This window comes from Melopsittacus undulatus, chromosome 5 (assembly GCF_012275295.1).
Source record: "Melopsittacus undulatus isolate bMelUnd1 chromosome 5, bMelUnd1.mat.Z, whole genome shotgun sequence".
NCBI lineage: Eukaryota > Metazoa > Chordata > Aves > Psittaciformes > Psittaculidae > Melopsittacus > Melopsittacus undulatus.
This window is the reverse complement of record NC_047531.1, coordinates 81,594,430-81,615,044: the sequence shown is the minus strand read 5'-3', so window position 1 is coordinate 81,615,044 and position 20,615 is coordinate 81,594,430. Positions and strand designations below refer to the sequence as shown.

Here is a 20,615-nt window from a genome sequence, read left to right as displayed (position 1 = left end):
GGAACGGGAACATGTCATGGATGAGCAACAGCTACAAGATCTGCCATGCTGAAGGATGACTTTGGGGGTCTTAACCCAGCCTGTTGCCTTGACACTACAAGCCAGAATGTACACCGCACACTTCAGGGTTAGGAGCAGAAGTGTGCTGAGACAGTCCCCTAGAACTTAAAGAAATAAATATACCCTCCTGAAGAGTTACTGATGTTTGTGCCATTTAGTAACAGGATTTTGGTCCTCAAGAAGTTTTAAACTGAACCTTGCTTTATCCTCCTTTTAGTTTTCCAGTTGCTTGGTACAGTTTCATACAGCTTTGGCAATGGCCAAATGCCTCATGCACAGGAAAACAAGACCAGCTTGAAATCAAGGCACCGGGCAAGCTAGGCCATGCCACAGTCTCTCTGGTAGCAGTATCAAAAGTATGTCAGTTACTGTACTTGACAGGACTGAGTTTGGGTTTCAGATTGGCACCCCACAAAGCTTGCATTCTGCTCAGGTTTCCCCAAGCCAGGCTTGCAGCCCCAGGTGGCAATGGTGTTAAGCCAACACAACATTTTCCTCAGAAGCCTCTATCACAGAGTTTTATATAACACCCAGCAGTCGGGCCCCCAAAATGGTTTGAGTGCTTTATAACCTGACACATGCAACATTTCTACCAGCCAGTTAAGAAGATCTAATGACAACTACTAATACCTTTTCTTCTTACCAAGCATTAGTAAAGACTGCTGGACTGGGAGCTCTATATCACGCCGTTCCTCCCCTTAAGGAAAGCCACTTGCATAGGACACAATTGCCAAGATGACAAAGGAACATTTATTTTGCGGGCCCCCTTCTATAATTTCCCATAACCTGCTCCCAAATCAGTTTGTCTTCCTCTTCACCAAAGTACATCCATGGAAAGCCTGAGCTGTATCTACTTTCAGTCATACTTTCTGACCATTTGGAGATGCACGCAGGCAAGCTGCCTGACATTTGCAGCACTCCACAAAGCAGTAATCAGGTTAGGTTTGTGTTTTTAAGTGAGGAAGTAGAGACAAGAACAAAGGAAGATCTGTTTGTTTGAGAAGATCAGCATCCTAGAGTTCACTTGCGCCATAGCTTGTTTAACTGCTAGGAGAAATCAGCATGGGTGTGAGAGCAAGGGGAGGAGAAAAAGGGCTTCTCCTGCAGATCCAGAGCAGGACCAAAACACATGCAGATCTAGGAAAGCTCATCAAGCAGCTAAGACAAATACCACAATGTGATCACTGCACATTACTATAATGCACCAAAGACTTCAGAAGACTCAGTGAAAGAAGTGTGCTAGAATCATCTTGGCAGAATTCTCTACAGAAGAAAATAGCCCAGAGCATAGCCCAGAAAGGTTCAGTTTACAGGAAGCTTCAAACCACTGCCTAGAAGGACATAAGAGTTCCCAGGAGCAGTAGATAGTATTATTTTAAGCTAGCAAAACTGCAAGGTAGCTGTGCAAAATTTAGCACAGCTAACACAGCAAGGCAGTAAATGCTTCCCATGAGAGACTTGGCACTCCAAAAAGCAGCATAGCAGGGTAGGATCCAGTTTTTATTTTGCAACTGCCTCAAAGGGTACACAAAAAGCAGCTTGAAAATTATCCCTTCAAAACCCCAGTGGATCAGTTTGTGTATTCTGATTATCACCACTCTTACCTACTATGGCTTACAGAATAGGGAAGAAAATTCCCATACTGCCTCTGAGCAGTCTAAGTAAATCTCTGAGTCAGGATTTTAGAAAGAGTCCAAAGCCCCCTTCTGCAGTAGACTTCCTACATGATCTTGCAGACTAGTTTCCAGTCAAGAAGTGGATGACCACCACTCCTTTGTTCCCTAGAACCTCCTCTGATAAAGCTGTAAGAAAACGCCTCCTTGGACCATGCACTTCCTCACTAGCTTCACACAGAACATAACTCCTCTCCAGCCTCTGGGTGTCACTGCAACTACAGTAAGCCCTTACAACAGGTCAGCTAAGTTCCTCCCTCCCCTACCTCCCCCCCATCCCTTGAAGCTAAGTTTTTCCAAACAAACTATCCCTACAATACCAAAGACAGAACCTAAGTTATAGAAGCATCTTTGAATTCAAAGAGACCCCATTAGTTCCAATATTCTTTCAAAAGACATCTTTATTATAAAAGATATAGAAAATTAGAGTTAACCTTGTTTCTTGCACAATATTAATCACAGCAGTTATAAAAAGACCAAGGTAAACATGTTTAAGAGCATTTGTATACCAAATAAGTGTTTGCTACTTGCCATCAAATACAGCAGACATGCTTGGTGTCAGTGCAGCAAGGGCAGTTAGCAAACATCAGTCTGCCGGGGGCTGGGGAAAGATCCCTCATGGGCCACAACAGCACAGCAAAGCAAGACACAAACTGCAGGATCTCAGCATTGCTCTACTCTTTGAGGCAGACGTTCCAGCTCCAAGCAATCATGGGATTTGTCTCTCTACACATCAGATGAGCTCAGTCACCTCTATGCCATTAAGATTTCACTCCTTAAAGGAAAAGGGGCAGGTAAGTAGAGCCATTTTAAAGCCATTAATTCCTTCCTATTGCCAGGGTGTCTTAACTTTCACCTAAGTTCCCAAAATAAAGCTCTTTTTCCAGTTTCCTTACATACTTATAACCAAGAATTTAAAGTGATGGCCAAGAATCCGAGTTGCCACCATGAGGGTATTCACTCATGAGGGTTTCATTCACGTAGCAGAACAGCCATCCACCTTCAGACAGAAAGGACTATGCACTTTGCTGCCCACACTAGAAGCACAAAGATAGGAGGAAGAAGAGATACCATAACCTATACCAAGGTACAGGACACAAGACTTGAACCATCATTTAATGCATGGCAGATCATCATGTAAACACTGACCATGAAGACCAGGATCAGGCATCATGGGCAAAGGAATGTAAAACTAAGGACAGCCTCAGGACTGCTTGTGCATTTATGCGAGTCAAAACCACAATGCTCCGGTCTGCATTTTGAATATGGCTGTTTGGTTTGAAGGAAGTCAATAAAGCCATCACACAGTATCAGAATCATCCACCCTTATCCAGTTTTATACTACATTCCGCTTTGGACAGATGCAATCCAAAGTGGTAAGGAATATAGTCAGTATAAATCCTGGTCAGGATTTTGCTAGCTGGATACTGGTTTTCACCCCTTAACAGCAGAATTAAAAGATATATTGATTAAAAATAAAAATAGTGTTTCAATCAATTCCAGGGAAAAAAACCCAAACCAGAACTGCTGTTGGCTACAAAGAGCTTATTTAGTTTTTCCTTTTAAGACAGCACCATCAAAAAAAGAAAACATACCAGAGCAGAAACAAGACAAAAGCTATTCAGAAAGCAAACAAGGAGGCAAACCTCTTGTGTCCTCTTAACAGTCATCTCTGCGCAGATGACCAGCTTGCCACAGAACCAGCTGAAAGAAAGAAAGTCTTGTCTCAGATCAGGTCCACTTCCTGAGCCCCAGTGTGCACATTTACAACAGTTAATTCAGTGCAGTTTAAATTCAAGTCACTCAGTTTAGCTTACAAAGTACAGTAACACTCCCTGGAAACAACTGTGTTTGCAGCCACACATTCTGTACCTATATTAGGTGGTGATACTTCAGTCCCTGCTAGAAAAACTTTTGTGTATGGTTCTCATCTTTCATGCCTCACAATTTGAGAGACTGTCCACTTTGAGGAGCCAGTGAGGCAGTATTTCAGCAATAGTTTCCACACTGCAAGATAAGAACCAGAACTGTACCGGCTGCTTTCTAAGAGTTGTTTTGTAATTCCCATACCTAAGCATCAAACTAGATCACCACAAGATAAATACCTGTACTTGACCATTAGTACAAGATTCTGCAGCTAGACATACATGTTACAGCAGGCTGAGTGGGCCATTGAGGAAAGAGTCACAAAACAGCATGTAGTGTACCGACACATAACTTTTCTTCCATGTTGGGCAAATACGACCATCGTTAAATTAAGCAGGGCAAACCAGCAGTGGTAATCCTGCATCACTGCCTGGTTTGCTGATGATCACTCATGTTGCCATTTCTAGATTCTTCCTCTGCTCCCACTAGTTATTTGGCAGGTTACAGAAGCAAAGGAGTTCTCTCCCCAGCTGGCTGCTCTTTCTGGAAAAAATCTTTGATATGCAGCAGCTTGTTATGGATCCTCTCTCTCAGGGGAGGGATGTGATGGCTAGGGTCTAAGACATTGGTGCTTCTGCGCTCCCTTTCCCGTTTCCAGGCAAGATAGGGGTGTGGTGGGAAGGGTACTTCACTTCTCTCTCGGCGAAGCTGCACAGTTATTCCACTGAGGGCCAGCATTGTCCACACTGAGAGGATAATGAAGTCTGAAAAAGAGAAACCAAACAGATTCCTGTATCAAAGCAGAAAATTCCTTCCTTTCCCAAGCACAAACAGTGAACAAGTTCAGCAACAGAATGAAGTACTGGCTCTGCAACCTCACATGCTTAGAGTAACCCCATGCAAAGGGGATAACATACACGGGGCAAAATGAGCCTGTTCAGTCACATTAGGCCTTGTGTCTGCCCACCCCACAAACCCACCAGCAAGGTCCAAGCCCAAGAAGCACCTTTCACAAGGGCCTCTGTCACGTAACACTCATTGGAAGGTTGCTGCCTTGGAGTGTATTCAAGTATTTCTTTTGCAGGACTAGATTTTATCATTAGGAAGTTAAACCTTATCCTGTACTTATTTTGTTCTTCTCTTATTCCTTCCTATTTATTCCTTTCAATTACTGTTTACAATAGAACCAAAGAGACAGTGTTTTTTCTTTAAAAAAAGAAGTCTTCAGAGCTGTACTCACCATTTGTTTGAAAAGGCACATTGGTGTAAGCTCTGCTGAAGTAATTATTGAGGACCCTTCTGAGCAGGTCTAAGGTGATGTAAGCAAGGCTTGTGTAGATGTAACAAGCAATAGCTAGGATCACTGCATAAGAGCCTACTATTCCAGAGGCTAGTATGTTCAGCTAGACAGGAAGAAAAAACACAGCTTCAGGAGACTGATAAACACTCTTTAGTCCCTCACCTCATTAAGGCAGTAATTGGTACCAGTTCTTCTAATGGAAGCTGGCTGCACACACCTGTTCTACAGACATCCTTCTAAGACAGCAGAAATCAACTAACTGCAAGCATTATTAGATGCTACGTGCAACACTGCAGAGAGTCATTCCTTTGATTATGGACCACTTAGCACAAGTAGGGCTGAAAAGAAACTTCCTGGAGCTGGTCCTGTGCTGACTTCATGAAGCTGTATTAAGTTTTCTATACACATCCCATGGGACTACATTTTGCATAAGAAGCCTGACAGACTTCCTCCCTTTAAGGTGACAGTGCAGATTACTTACAATTCTTGGACAGCCAACAAAAAGCACTGGAACCAGCAAGGCTATAGAGGAAAAGGTCACCCAGAACACCACATCATCACGGAAGACCCTGTAGTCTCCTGTAAAGACATCATATTCCACATGTAATTTACTAGTTAGTAAAAGATTTCCTTTTGTGCAAGTGGTTGGGGTGAGCTCTCCCCTCCCCCAACACCCCGAATTTTGTACAATCAAATATATCCAGAGTACAGTGCTGAAAAGCTCAACTTTTGAGCTCAAGTGATGTAGTTGTTTAAAGTGCATTGTAACAGTTATGCAAAACAAGAACAGAAAAAGACTACCCTAGTTGAGTATAGCGACTATAGGTCCTGCACCCTCAGTTTGGGCAGCAGACCATGTCCATGAAACAAAGATTTTTTTTCCATGAGGTGTATGTTACTCATCTGGTAAGAATAAAAAGTACCAGAGTATTTCTGCCCAATAAGAAGCCATTTTGCTACTTACATAGGTTTAGAATATGTAAACCTGCATCTAAGTATATTTTACTCTAGTATGGCGCAAATGCAGCCATGACAAGAACACAATGCAAGAAATTCTTTCGGATTTAGGAAGAGTAATGAAGTCACTCAAACACTACTTTGCTCTCCCTGTTTTCTAAAGCCTGACCTTTTCCAAGCTGATCCCACTGTTTTGCTTTAATGAAGACCAACTGGGGACTGCATGGATTATCACAGAATTGTGGCTTATGTCAAACACAAATGACTAAAGAAAAATAGTCCCACCAAGGGATCTTAAATAGAAGACTACTGATGTGTAAAATCACAGAGAAAAGTGTGGCTGATGCTGTGATGCCCCGAGGGATTCCAGCTCAGCAGCCTCACTTGCTTTTAGTTCTCTCAAAGTCGTTCTGAAGACCCTAACGATGTTGATCCAGCTGCAAACACAAATTTGACTCCTAGAGTGCAATGCTCCCAGAGCCTTGCACTGTAGTATGGTGAAAGGTAACAGCAAGAGTTCCTCAATCCATATTGCCTTTACATCTGAAGCCTCTAAGTTAAGTCTCCAGATTTTCTAATGTGACTTGTTCTGGATAGGAAATAAAGACAGACAGCAAGTGCATGCCTGGAGCAGAGCTGGTGGCACTGACTGCTGAGATGGCATACAGCTTATGTAGAAAGGGCCTCAGCAAGCTCTCCACAGAATAAGCAATTTCCTCTTCCCACTACTGCAGATCCCCTAAGTAATTTTAATTACAGCACACCTGAACAAAGGCTTCAGGTATATCACTATTCCTTCCAACATTTGAAAGGGAAAGTTAAACATCATACAAAGATAAACCAGAGCACCATTAATTTTAGAGCCTTGCAATGTCCCTGTAATACAGCAGGAATACAACACTCCATAGCCAGCACTTTGCAGCAGAGTATTTCAGTGCATACCTAGTGGGGTAAAGAAGACTGTTGATGAAAAGAGAAATCCCAGCACAAGTCCAATAATAAACATGCAGAGTATGATCGAGCCAAATCTCCACCAGCTCACAACCAAGAAGAACCCTCCAATAATTCCAGCTACTGCTGTCAAAATAAGACGCACTGAAAAACAAAAAGGGAAATTCCAAAACTCTGAAAGCTTGTTTTTGCAATACTGTATCAGCAGTTTTATTTACATTTTTGATTGTTACCTAATGAAAACTTTCTGAATGCAGCCAAGGGTATCAGTATTTGCCTCACACATATTCCACTTAGACTCCAGTTTGCAATTGAGAATGGACTACTGGAAGAGCAGTAAAGGGATGAAATAAAAGGCTTACTACTATGCACATTATTAGTACCTTAAAATCGCAGGGCAGTTAAGGTTGCAACTGCTAACACAGGTATCAAAGAGGTAACTATGAGGCAGGACACAGACAAAAAGAACTAACTGTTGTTGATCTATCAAGCAGGGTACAGACCTTCTACTTGTTTTACAGATGAAATCTGTATTTGATCAGAAAGTGAGGTCCATCCATTATAAAAAAAAAAGGAGAAAGGAAGTGTGTTGCAAATTTCCAGGATTTCTAAAAACCTGGATCTTCCTTGGCTAGATGCTGAAATTTGTCTTTTATAGTTGCAGCTATATTAATTAATTAATTCTGCTGTTGGAAACAAAAGTTACTCTGTTGCATATTCAACTATTATGCTAATCATAGCTCAGTTAAAGTACTCAGATACCAGCCTCCTATCCTTCCTAAGGCTGGCCAACATCAAGCACAACTGAGATTTTACTTAAGAGATTCATAATAATACTTTTGGAAGGGCATCGAGTATCCACTCACCATCATAACCAAGGCCAGTTACTCGTGTAATGAATACAAAGAAGAAGAAGGCTGTGAATATGAAGCCCATGAAGAATAAGTCTAGGGAAGAAGGAAAAAGTATACTGTCATAGCACTTCATACCAAACCCACTTCAGTACATCTTCAAATATCTTGAAGTTACAACAGGGAAGAAGCATATGAGTTCCTTTTATGCTTCCCAGGCACTGACAGCCAGACAACACTTTGATCTGGAAAGCAGTGTCAAGCTTTATAGTCAAAAATTACATATTTATATCTACACTGCCCAGCATTCACCCTAGTTCCACATTTCTGTTCCCTGCATAACACGAACTTCTTGCTCATTTGTGCTTAAAAGATCAGATGCTGTAAAAGCCAAGCAGTGGACCTAATTGACATGTAATAACTATCAAATGAATCATATTAATAACACCACCATTCTAAGTTACAGCAAAATCAGTTATGAAATTCCAATCAGACTTACAAAAAGAGGAAAAAACAAGTATTCAGTACCTGTTTTCCAGAATCTGTGTCCAAAAAAGCAAGTGAAAAGACCAAGAACAGCAAAAGTAGTAAAGAATACTTTGGTAGAGAGTTTACCTAGAAGGAGAAAGAAAGGGTTACTAAAGCATCCTACCTGGTAATCCCCACAGTGAGACAAAGGTATGGTATGTAACTGATAGCTTTGTATCTGCCAGTCCTTCAGACACACCATGTGAGCAGATCTGCAATGGCTGAACTACCAGTTATCTTGACTGGATCTCCAACAAAATACTGAAGTAGCTCCAGACTAAGTGGCAACCTTCCTCCTTATTCAGAAGACTGACATTTCTGTAACAATGAGTTACGTAGCTCTAACTTACTGATTAAGATACAGATACAGCTTTACCTGAAAATTCTCTGCTCAGCTTTAAAAAAGAAAGATACATCCAATCACCTTAAAAATCAGTGTCACAGGAGCAGTGACCCAGGCAGCAGCTCTAGCCTTTATCACTAAAGCCTTCAACATTATCTCCCTTTAATACATTTTTCATGCAACAGAAAGGACCATCGTGATCCTACTACAACTCACCCATCTCCTAGGCAAAAATCTTACTATTACTTATTTGAAAAAAATAAACCACATTTTCCTAGCTCTCCAAACTACAAAAGGGAGGTTTAGCCTAGATAATCTCATGTTGTCATAAGACAGTTGCGTGTTACAGTATATAAGTTCACATGAAAGCACATCTTACTTTATGTGCCATATTCTACCCACTATACTTGGCCCTACTGCAGTCATAATGGGAATGGCAGCTTTATTCTTTTCCTGCTCAAATTCTATCATTATATAACCTTGTACAAAGTAGCATGACTTTGTGGTCATTCCACTACTGCTGATATTATTGTTATGCTTATTTTAGGTGACCACCTCCTTTCAAAATACTTGTAGGTTACTAATTCCTGATAGCACTAGCACAGTTAAACACAAAAATAAGTTTCAGACTGGACCCTAATCTAGTTCATGTTTTATTAGCTTAGCTTTACATGCAGAATCTATAGTCCTACAAATGATTTAACATTATGTATCCAGTTCAGATGGCAAAAGCTAGACTGGAGCTACAGAACTGAAAGTTATACATTGTCAAGCCACAATATTAAACCTCCATTAAGTTAAACCTTCAATTGCTAATGCTCTTCTTACTCTTACTTCATCATCCTAGAATTTCTCTTCAATCAACAAGTAAACTCCATCATAAAGTAACAAAATATATCCAGTGTAAAACAAAATGCTTCTTCACACATTTAAAAAAAATAATCTCAAAAGGACCATTCAGCATGTTGGAGCACAATAAGCTTGAGACGAGTTGGCAAGGATATACAAGTCCCAACTTACTAAGAGAAGAGCAGCTATCCACTAGGTCAGCAAAGCTGCAGGCATATGTATGCACAGGTATGTATGCAGCAGAAGTATTCCAAAGAGGATCCCATACTATGACGTTGTAGATCACACCTTGTCCAGGAAGTGAGGAAAAGTAGACATTGGTCTTGTCATCATTTGTCAGTGTAAGCATCTGGAACAGTAAAGCATATTTTCAATTGCAATGAACTGCTTGTCACTGTTACTGATGGCATGCTGATGTGTTCATACAGCTGAGGCAATACTCAGCAGCTCAAGGAAGACTATTTGCAAGAACTCCAGGCAAGAGCTCTCCTATTCTGAACCCTCTCAGAATGAAATTGAAGCATTAAAGGCTCACAGGACTGACTACATTTCTTTCAGCATTACTATAGTTCCTGATGAGGGAGAAGACTCTCCCACCCATATGTTTTGCTTCTCCCTGTTTGAGGACACAGCTCAGGTTCCCTGCCAGTCTACTAACCCAGGTCTGGCCACAGAAGCTGGCAAGGCTGCCATTCTACTCACTAGCAAAACCAGGCAGGTTATGGCCACTGAGTCCCTGCTCCATCCTTCGCAATCTCTTTGCTGGAGAGCAGGTAAACACCTAGTAAGTGTTTGCTCTCACGTATCAGATCTCTTTATGCCACTCCAAATGGCACTCATATGTATTCCAGTTCCACTCTGTTCTCTACCCCTGCTCTCTTCATTGCGTTGCCTGCTCAACCCTCATCTGAGGATGCCAGACACCAACATCTATCAGACAGCCCAGGAGATTACCCATCTTTGTCAGAATTGGCTCTGCTCCTGGATTTACAGGCACTCAGTAGCAGTATAGCTATAGGTAAGCTGGTTTTTAAAATCACTGAAAGAGCACTGTGACTAAAGCAGTATACAGCAAGCAAGAAGACACTCCCTTAAAAGCTGGCTTCACTGAGGAAAGGGTATAAGACATAGAAACATCTCAGACTAGTCAATTAATATCTACCTAATAAGAGTCCATTGCAAGATATCTCAATTCTGCCACACCTGGGGCTCTGTTAACTATCTACCTCAATGTCAAAAGAGTGGTTGCCATTTTGCATGCAAGACTTGCTGTATACTTCCTAGCCAGAAGTCCCAGATACAAGTAAGAAGCCTGAAGCATCAGCAGCTTGCTTATGTCACCACTCAAGGAAGAGAAGCAGAGGGGAGAAGAAAACAGGAAGTAGTGCCACTGCCACATGTCTGTAACACCACTGCTTCAGACTTACTTTAATGCCATTGGCTTTGATACTTGGCACCTCAGACATCTTCCGTATGTGGCTCATGAGTACCATCTCAGAAAGATCATTCTCTGGTAAGAAGTACTGGTAAACATCATAGCGCAGCCGCCATCTGGAGTTCTGACCAGTCCCTGAATCACAGGATGGTGGGTTTGCTCCTCTGCAATTAAAGAGATCAGCTACATGCCCATCACAAGCCCACAGATCTTAACATTAGCTTTCAGAAGTCACCTGGCTGAGCTGGCAGCATGTCTTCTGTTCTTTACAAGTTCGTACTAGCAGCTAATTCAAAGCCAGGCTGTAAATGTTTGCAAGCACAGACTATAGCAGTGTTATGCAGAAGCACTCTGATGTAGGTAGCATCTGTGCTGGTACCTGCCTTTACACTTACAGAGGCTTCCTATGAGTTGTCATAAAGAACCAGTACAAGAATTCCAAGAGGTGACAACAATCAAAGGTCACAACATCACTGTTTGGTTTTCCATGCATATTAAATATAGAACCAGCTCTGAACACAGCTTTCCCATTCCCTGCCTATCACCTGAGACACCAGGCACCATTCAGGAAATAATGCTTTATAACTTGAAGTCTCAATGTTGGACAAAACTCTAGGTAGTTATCAGGCTTCAGTACCAGTAAAGGAATTAAACCAGCTAGAATACACAATTGCTTCTTAAATAGATTAAGTCATAATGAGGAATGGGAAGATCCAGTATTTGCTGACTGCTTGCGTATCTGAAGTTGCACAGTCATGTCCACAAGATGCAGCTCTCAACTATCTCTTTCATGTATTATCTTTCCTCCTCCTCTTCTTCATTTACCTCTCACTTTGTTGCAGCAAACAAGATTTCTGCCAGCAGAAACAGCCTTTTCAGCAGAATCTTGTTTTATGATCTTGGCCAAATAAGGTCTTGCCCAGTGCACTCAGTTTTTCACACACCTGTTATATCCCAAGTTTGCAGGGGCAAACTTGATGTGTGTATCAACCAATGTATAGTCTAGGTAAATATTTGGATCCACTTCCAAGTCAAACTCTAAATTGCAGCCTCCAGGAATAGGATCTAGAACACAGAAAAGATAACTGTAGTAGTTGTTACTTCCCCCTTAGATGCATGAAAAAATAAAAAATAAAGAAAATCAAAGACCTCAGCAGTGGAGGTACTTGCTGGCACAGCCTGCTTGCCAAGCACATAAAATTGTCAGCTTCTAGTCCTGCCAACAGCACAAGTAGTTTCATTGCAATCTAAACTAGGTTCTGATGCATACACAACAGTTTTCTACTCTAAGGCTGAAGTCATGACAAGACCATACAGTATATCCTTATACACAACTCAATTCTGCAGTGAGTGATACTAAACTTTTTCAGACCATTTCAAAAGAATTTCTGGCATCTCCATCACACGTTTGTATCATGTAAGAATATCACCTTTGAAAGGTGTTCATTTCAGTTAGCTTGCAATAAGCAGAGATGGTATCCCTTACAGAGCAATAAGAACATACCTTTCTCCATATAGGGAATAGAGATAGCTGTGCTGAGCACCTGGCTAGCATCCAGAGACCGAAGGTACCATGTACATACAGTCTGCTGAGGCCGAAGAATGGAAACCAGTCCTTTGTCTACTCCAGTTCCTGAGCTGTTCACAGATGGATTCTGGACAGAAACAAATGATAGCCAAGCAGTTCTTCTTGAAAAGATTTCTACCGCAACTTGACCTATTGTACAGGAGTCACATTCCTGCCACAAATCCACAGGGCACATATTTTGGTTCCAGTCACCACAGATGAGGCACTCAGTCCTTAGCTAGCTGATAAAAGGAAGATGGAAAAAAAGGAAGTGGCCTCTGACACCACACACTGCCTAGCTCAAGCTCAAAACCCCAAGTGATAAGTTGATACTACTAAAGAGCTGATAAATCACAGGCAAGTTGCAGAGAAAACTAGATAATTGAAGTCTACTGCTGCACAGCAATGGACTGACTACTAGAAGTGTAAAGGAACTTGAATATCCCCCACAAAAAGTGAGGGATGGTACATTCTGGGAAGTGCAGAAGCCCTTCACTCTCTCCACCAGAATAAAGATGACTGCATAACAGCTGGCTTAACACTAGCCACGCCAGACAAGTGCCTGTGGCCAGTTGAGCTACTGACCCAATCCCCACCATCACCAACCCTTCTAGAACCAGGGGTCTTGAAGAAAAGACAAGGCAGTATCACACACAGCTGAACAAACAATTGACCTGCAGTCAAATCTGTTTTTTAGCATGGAAAATGTGCTTTTGCCCAAGAAGGCCACACTCATCTGAGGCAACACTGTAAGGAATCACTTTGGACCTGGCAGACTTTATGGTCTGGCTTAGCTTCATATCTCTAGAGGCAGGCCAGTCCTAAAAGCAGTATAGCCATATCCATGCATCTCTGCCCTTGGCCTGATAAGGTCAATGGCAAAAAAGGGTCTGAATGGGCAGCAGAAAATTCTGTCAGTGGTAATCAAAGACTGAACAAGTATAACAGTAATGCCTTAACCCTGTAATCCTGGTTATTTCACCAGTACAAAGATGACTGAGCTGGGTGACTTGTATTACAGGTTATCCATCTCCCGAACTTCCCAGGATACTTCTCGGCACTCAATATATTCCCATTTGGATAAACCTGATGGAGAGCAGGAAACTGAATGGCAGCTGTCAGGTCTGTCTACCACCTTCAGCTTAGTCTACATTCTGCCCAAACAAAAGCTAGAGCCTCACAGCACTATAAAAAAACCCAACACAGTATTTTAGATGATTGCATCCCAGTAATGACGGGACAAACTGAGGCTAGTGTATAGCAGCAAGAATGCTTCTATTGTTGGCTAGAAGTAACAGTCTTCATTGGAGCATTATAGACTAATTTTTCCATGTGCCACCAAAGGAGACTTAGATTCAGGACAAAAAGCTGGAGTAACAAGACATCCTGTTTGTGGCTTGGATCTAGCCACTACAGCAGACAACTACACATCCCAAAGCAATCATGTTTAGCATATGAGGTACTGAGTAAATACTTCTCACAGAATATTATGTACTTTGTTTTTCATTTTACAAGCTAATGGATAGTAGTCAGCAGTCACATGTCAAAAGCACGATTTCCACCAAGAACAAAAAGCCTTGAAACATTTTCAAGTCAGCTCTGAAATTCCTTTAGTATTTGTCATCCAAAATAGCAGCTATGATATACAAGAAAGGATTCCTGAAACCAAAATAATACTGTTCAAAAAGTCATGCAGGTATTAAGATAGTATTATTTTATATTCATATTATTTCTACAGCTTCAGTTCTATATTTCTACATGTACCAAGGCCAACTCCTTTGTTAAAAGAAAAGTAGCACTTAAGAACAGAAGTAACACTCTTACTGTACCTTATCAAAGGATATCACCACACTGCTTTGCTGGGCATGTACTTGAAAAATAACAACAGTCACATTGTTTGCAATGTTCCTGATTACAGCTTCCACTGGATTGGTCTGGTTAAGTAGCACATTTCTGAATTTTCCCAGGGACAGCTCAAGAAGACCTGTAGAACAAAAAAAAAACCCCAAAAAAAACCAAAAACAAAACAAAAAATTACACTTTTTTTGTCCAAAGAGAAGCAATTACTAAGGAAGTCTGGAAGCTTCCAGTAAACCAGTAATTAATCTGATTAATTTTTGCAAGACCCAACCAAAACAATTTCTTCTTATGATGAGCATAACCCCATGATCCACCATCATTTTAATTTAAAGAGAACCATGTGACCTAGGACATAAGCCTCTCTGAGAATCAGCTCTGGCTTGTCATTCAAGTCATACTAGAAAGCCTATTTTCTCTACATGCTGGGCTCTTGAGGGGCAAGGGTTATCAGAGGAAGAAAGAGAAGCAGCTTTACAGAACCCACAAGATTCTCTTTGGTTGGTGGTTAGCAGGCAGACTAGATGCTTATAAAGCACACCCAATGCCTTTCAGGTTTTTTGCCAAAATTCCTCTGTGTGCACACACTGTAGCCCAGCAAACCTAAAACTTATCAATCCTAAACACATACACAGAACTTCCTCAATAAAGTTGCCTCTTCCAGTGTAAAGAGTTGATATGGTCAAGTACTCCAGCAGAAGCAGAGAGTAATCAACAGCACTATCCTTATACACTGTTGCTGATGATTCAGGTCATCCAGGAAAAGAAAAGGATCTAGTTATACAACCTCAAACAATAGCCAGTACTCTAACTCCTTTCCAGTGTTTCCCGCACCCCCCCTTGTCTGCCAAGAATGGGCATCTTTGGCCAGCTTCTTTGTCTGTTGATACCTAGCCAGAGGTGAGCTTCTATCCTCATGCCTCCCTCCCTCCCTCACCTCACAGTGAGGGAAAAAACTAACACGTCTCATCTTGCCAACCTCAGCCTCTACATGCCACCCCAAAAATTCAATCAACACTAGGACAGCATCACCAATAAAACCCCAGTTGAAATATGGGGATCAAACGCCATCTAGGACTTAATATTCTGTTTTTCTGTTCCATCATCTGCAGTTTGTGTTAAGGTAGAAAAAGTTCCTACTCAAAGTTTTCAAGTAGTAATTAATGTAAAATTAGAGCTACAAAAAAGCTTATTAATTATTTGGAAATAGAGTCCCCCTTCAGGTTATCCTCCCCTTCACAAGCCCTCTACTGTCCTTAGATCTTAAGTCTACTAGAAATGCAGCTAGCAGTATGAATACTAAAGAAAAGAATTCAAAAGGCACAGACTATATATCTATGCACTTAGAAATTTTAATTGAAAGCTTAAAATGCAATAAGATATTTTTCTTTGATCTTTAAGAACTCGAGCAGATATTCACATGTAGACATTTTTAAGAAAAACAAAACAAACAGAAAAGCTGAAACCATATACATCCTGTCTATGTCCTACATCAAGGGCGGGGGGGGGGGGGGAAGGAGGGAAACTGCACTGGTCCATCTTATTTCTCACCTCCACTCTGTACTTATACCCAGAGGCCTCTGCATAACACAGGAACAGATTCATCAGCAAGACATGCAGCTACTACTGCAACACGATCATGAGACTTTAAATGTCAGAGAACCTCTATGGTAAATTATAGTGTTGTACATTGCTTTACTGTTTGCATAACTGCTTCTAAAACAGTGCATGTGACATATATTTTAAACTAAAGTCTGGACAGAACAACACAGGCTCAGAGTGAAGAACAAGAATGCCCACATCCATCTGACAAGTCTTTTCAGCTTGTTGCTCACAGACTCCTTGAACTACCCTTCTAACCAAGCTTGAAAGACGACTAAAAGGAGAGTTCACAAGAACTGCAGAGTAGATTCTAAGAAACTTGCTAGAAGAGCAACTGCTACATGGCCATAAACCTTTCCAGCCTTCTCTCTTTCTGTCATTTGAGCATCTGTCCTGGAACACCACTAGAGCTCCAGGGCAGACAAAGAGCTTGGAGAACAAGACAACTATCATCAGGCCTACCTCCAGTGCAAGTTCTCAGACAGGCATTAGCCTGCCTGAGCCATACAGAGTTCAGTGTTATCAAAGATGCTTTGGAAGAGAGATACCAAGACCCCTATGAACACATGGTGTCGACCACAGCATGCAAGCTGCTTCTTTGGGCAAGCTTGATCAAACTGAAGGTAGCACACCAAACAGGACTGCAGGTTCAGCAGCACATGCAGCAAAGATAACACCACCACAGAAGTAGTTGACCTAGTAAGTCTACAGTTGAGCCAGAAACAAAATTAAAGCATCCCAACTTCTCTTACTGCTTCATTTGCTTCAAAGAGTGAAGGGCTGGAAAACACCCCATCAGGCTATTCCCTCTTCCTTGCCTTGCAGGGAGAATTATGATGGTCACTGCATGTCAGAGTAGTTTTGAATTAGATACAAGACAGGAATCCTCACTGTTACAGGGTTCATCAACTGAAAATACACTTAAAGAAAGTCAACACTGCTGAAACTAAACAAGAAAAGAGCAAAGATGGAGTGCTGAGCATGTATTACTTCATAGGCTAGTAGCAATACTAGAACAGGAGCACAGATAATCCAGCATATAACAGAACTGATGAAAAGAGATGGGCAGTCCACTCAGCCACTCCTCATATCTTTTCTCCCACATGAAGGGCAAAACCAGTAAAGACAGTAAAGGAATGAAAACTCCCTAAGCTCCTTTGATATCAAACCCCCTTATTCATAACTCTAAACAACAAGGTAGTTGATTTCAGAGACATTTGTCATGCCTTTGCTGTGACATGCACTTTCTCCAACAAGCAATACCCAGCTTTAACCACTTCCAGTCTGCTGATTCAATGCCAAGCTCAGTTCGTTTGATGCTTGAAGCAAGCCACATTTCCAGCTCCAATAGTCAAGTGCCACTCCCCATCACTAATAAACAGTTAACCACACAAGGTCCATGATGACACCTAGCAGTCCAATTTGCATTAAGAAACACAACTGAAGAAATACCAATGCTGCTCGTATAGGAAGAGTATTTACCTACAGAGCCATGCTCAGTCATTATGCTTGCCACAGATAAAGAAGTTCTCTGTAGTCAGGGGAAACACATTTCTACTCTGTGACAACCAATTTTCAATGGATATGCAGAATAAGGTTATGAAAGACTTTAGAGGCAAGAACCTTCCAGCATAGGGAGTATGCAAACAAGCAGTCACATGAAGACATTTAATGGAGATGAAATGCAAGCTCAGACTCAAAACTAGTTTGAATAGGGAAAGGAAAACATGAGTATAGTTACTTAACAGAATAAAGCCAGCAGCCATATTGTATCAGACCTGCAAGGCCACATATATATGGACACATGGCAGAGTCCTGCTACAAGGTCTCTGTCTTCCCACAGTAGTAGAATCCCAAATAAAGACACTACCCACCCCAGAAGAAGCAAGATTTCTGTAAGCTTCTAAATTTTAATTGCATGTGAACTGAGACTCAAGCTTAAAGGACAATTTGATGCATGAAGTAGATAGTGCCACAGAATTTGGCTTGTTATCAACTGCACCACTCCCATACCAGAAGACTCTTCACCACGTCAGAAGTCATGAGATCTACAGTATGAGAAGTGAGGGAAGAAGCACCAGTCTCACCTGCTTAGTTTTACTAACCCACTTTGACTATCAGCCACAACACACAAGACCTGGCCTCAGTCACATTGCTGGTACTGCTGATTAAGAAGTCATTTGCACATCTGGGCAGTAGGGCATCAAGATGCAAGTGGCCAGCTGACCAATACATTCAGGCAGCTAAGCAGCTTTGCATGAACCTCTTGTTTTAAAATGTGGTCTTTGCATAAACAGCTAGCACAAATTAAGTTAATCCAGATAAGCTCCCTTTGCAAAAGGGAGCTCAATCCCAATCACCCTGTAAATTTGCTTCAGTTTTTCCAACACTGAGCAATCTGGTTTACATGCAGCAAATAAGGCAAATTGCAATCCCACTTCATAAAGGTGGAGCCCCCTGGAAGGTAACCAACATGACACACAACACTTCTGCACAAATACGAAGTTTGAAGCAGTTCCATCAGAACCATCAGAACCTAACCATCAGTTACCAGAGAGGTAACATAGGCCATCATGCACAGATTTTACTTATCTGCACATTTAAAATGAAGGAGGATCTTCTACTATTAAGAGGTTGCAGTGCCCATCCCTTCAAACTATTGGATAACCACAAGACAATTTCAAATAAGTGAACCATTAAGCAAGTGTCCTTGCTTAAAGGGCCTAATAATCAGCTGTTCCTACACAAATTACACAGCTTAGTAACTTTTCAGGAGGAAAATACTTTCACCCTCCACCCTCGACTCTACAAGGAAATACAGCAACAGGCTCCTTCAAGGTAGAGCAGTTAGCTCAGTCCCATATTCATTCTGCCTTTTAACAAACTGTAACAAAAACCCTAAAAACAAATGCATGACCCATTTTCAATTAAGTCCAGGAGACAAACTGCATGTCACCATCTTTTAGCATAAACATTAAGATCCAAGAACATAGAGCCTTCGTTCTCAGACTCGCTGGCCACCATTAGCATCCAAACCTAAGAGTCTAGGTCCTACAGGAAGCAGGGAACACCTGACACTCTGCTAACACCTTGGGCATGAAACTCTGGGTGGGGGGGAAAGGGAAGTCTTCCACACTTGAGACTGGTTCCAAACACTGTTCTGAAGCTTTGGAAAGTATCCCAAGAACAGACTTTTCCTTTTGTTCAATTAAGTTTCATTAAAGGCAAGTTTAAAAATCAAGAAAATTGTAAGGAGGCTTACATCAGCCCTAACATAAAGGACTGCTTGCTTATCTCTAAATTATCTCTGAAAGGAAACCAACTATTTCTTCCTTCATCTGAACAGATAAGAGTTTAACTAGAAAAAAGTAAGCAACTCTTAAATTTTCACAAGCTAAACTCTTTATAGTACACTTACCTCTGGACATCTACTTTAGTCACATGCAGGAACACAAGGGAATTATCAAAAAAGCCCATGTCAAATAAAGTCAGACAACATCAGCAAGGACAAAAAGTAATTTTAGGAACCAAGATCCAAATTCTAGGGGCAGGAGGAGGGAGAAAGTGCTCATTTCCTTAGTTTTATACTGACAGTGGTTTCCAACCCACAATTCACTGGGTGCTAGAACCCAACAGGTGATTTAAAAGAAAACAAATAAAAATTCCCCCTATTAACCCTATTCCCTTTCTCATATACACTCATAAGTAGAGAATGCCACCTTGTTGCTTTAACAGAAACACAGCTCTACACCAGACTCATCAGCCTGTACCGTATCCCTGCAACGGCACGGGTAAAATTAACCCTGTATATCCATGTAAGAGTTAAAATGATGGTGTTCAATTATCCCTGTATATCCATGTAAGAGTTAAAATGATGGTGTTTATATCGATTAAGGTAGGAAAAAAAGAGGGGTAATGTCTCCCTACCCACGAAGATGACGGTAAGAACGAATATAAAGAACTCCAGCTCTGCAGATAGCTGCGTCTTCGCTTTGATCTTCTCTCCCTCAACCATCAAGACAGCTGCAGGTTGACTCACTACCACTTTCAACACCGCTCAGAAGGCTCCACAGACCCCTCCTCACAACAACCCCGTTCCCCCCCCATCCCACCAGACCCCCGCTCGCCCCAAAACTCGCTCTTCCCCCTCTAACCCGCACCCCGCAAGCCCTTCGGCCGCTTAATGGCGGCCACGGCCCACACACCCGCCCCCCGACGCCGGCCTACCTGAGGCACCACCATAGCGGACGACCCCCAGGAGCCCCCAGAGCACCACGGCGCAAAGAGGGAGCCCCATGGCGCTGAGGAGGAAACGAGAGAGTCAGATGTGAGTGAGCCCAGCCGGTTAGGAGGAGCTTCAGCCGGGCAGGCCCTGAGAGGCGGCGCAGCGCAAGCTCAGGCTCAGCACCGCCCCACAGGACCCACCCGGCGGAGGCCATTCCCACTATCCCCTCACCCACCTCAGCGCTGAGGTAACGACCCCAATCGCCGCCCTCGACGGCTTTTATCCTCCCAGGCCGCACCGATCGGCTGTGGCTGTGTGCTTGTAAGGGCGTACAAGCGGCTTAAGAAAGTGTCCAGGTCGAGGTGGGGAGAATTGGATTTTAAAATTGTTATTTATTTATTAATTTTTCAAACAGCTGCCGCTTGGTTTTGCCTCATAAGCGGTGGTGAGAAACGCTGCGAACCCTCAGGGGTTCTCAGGCGCTTGTTCATAGGCGTCTCTGGATGCAAAGGTGATTCATGAGCACATGGTAGGAGAAAACAAGGCAAATT

At 42.1% G+C, this 20,615-nt stretch overlaps 1 protein-coding gene across 2 annotated transcripts; it reads right to left on the bottom strand.

The window, feature by feature from the left end:
* Positions 1 to 2,116: 2,116 nt before the first annotated feature.
* On the bottom strand, positions 2,117 to 20,335 carry TM7SF3 (transmembrane 7 superfamily member 3). Of its 2 annotated transcripts, XM_031048164.2 has the most exons (13): positions 20,300 to 20,335; positions 20,067 to 20,140; positions 14,210 to 14,364; positions 12,318 to 12,468; positions 11,758 to 11,878; positions 10,806 to 10,977; positions 9,550 to 9,727; positions 8,187 to 8,273; positions 7,674 to 7,754; positions 6,799 to 6,951; positions 5,381 to 5,478; positions 4,840 to 5,002; positions 4,101 to 4,363 (listed from the first exon to the last, which is right to left on the bottom strand). In XM_031048164.2, the coding sequence occupies exons 2-13, from the start codon at positions 20,134 to 20,136 to the stop codon at positions 4,101 to 4,103; spliced, it is 1,692 nt and encodes a 563-aa protein (XP_030904024.2). In that variant the 5' UTR covers positions 20,137 to 20,140; positions 20,300 to 20,335. The 2 variants fall into 2 exon arrangements, with proteins under 2 accessions (XP_005148266.2, XP_030904024.2); XM_005148209.3 differs by lacking the exon at positions 20,300 to 20,335 and having other exon boundaries at positions 2,117 to 4,363; positions 20,067 to 20,197.
* Between the last annotated feature and the right edge of the window lie 280 nt (positions 20,336 to 20,615).

Excerpts from the sequence above, each read along its gene's own strand:
- TM7SF3 (XM_031048164.2), bottom strand. The coding sequence starts at position 20,136 with ATGGGGCTCCCTCTTTGCGCCGTGGTGCTCTGGGGGCTCCTGGGGGTC. Across the intron at positions 10,978-11,757 it reads GCAAACTTGGGATATAACAG|AGGAGCAAACCCACCATCCT; the intron begins GTGTGTGAAAAA and ends CTTTAATTGCAG. Across the intron at positions 9,728-10,805 it reads TCAAAGCCAATGGCATTAAA|ATGCTTACACTGACAAATGA; the intron begins GTAAGTCTGAAG and ends TTACTGTTCCAG.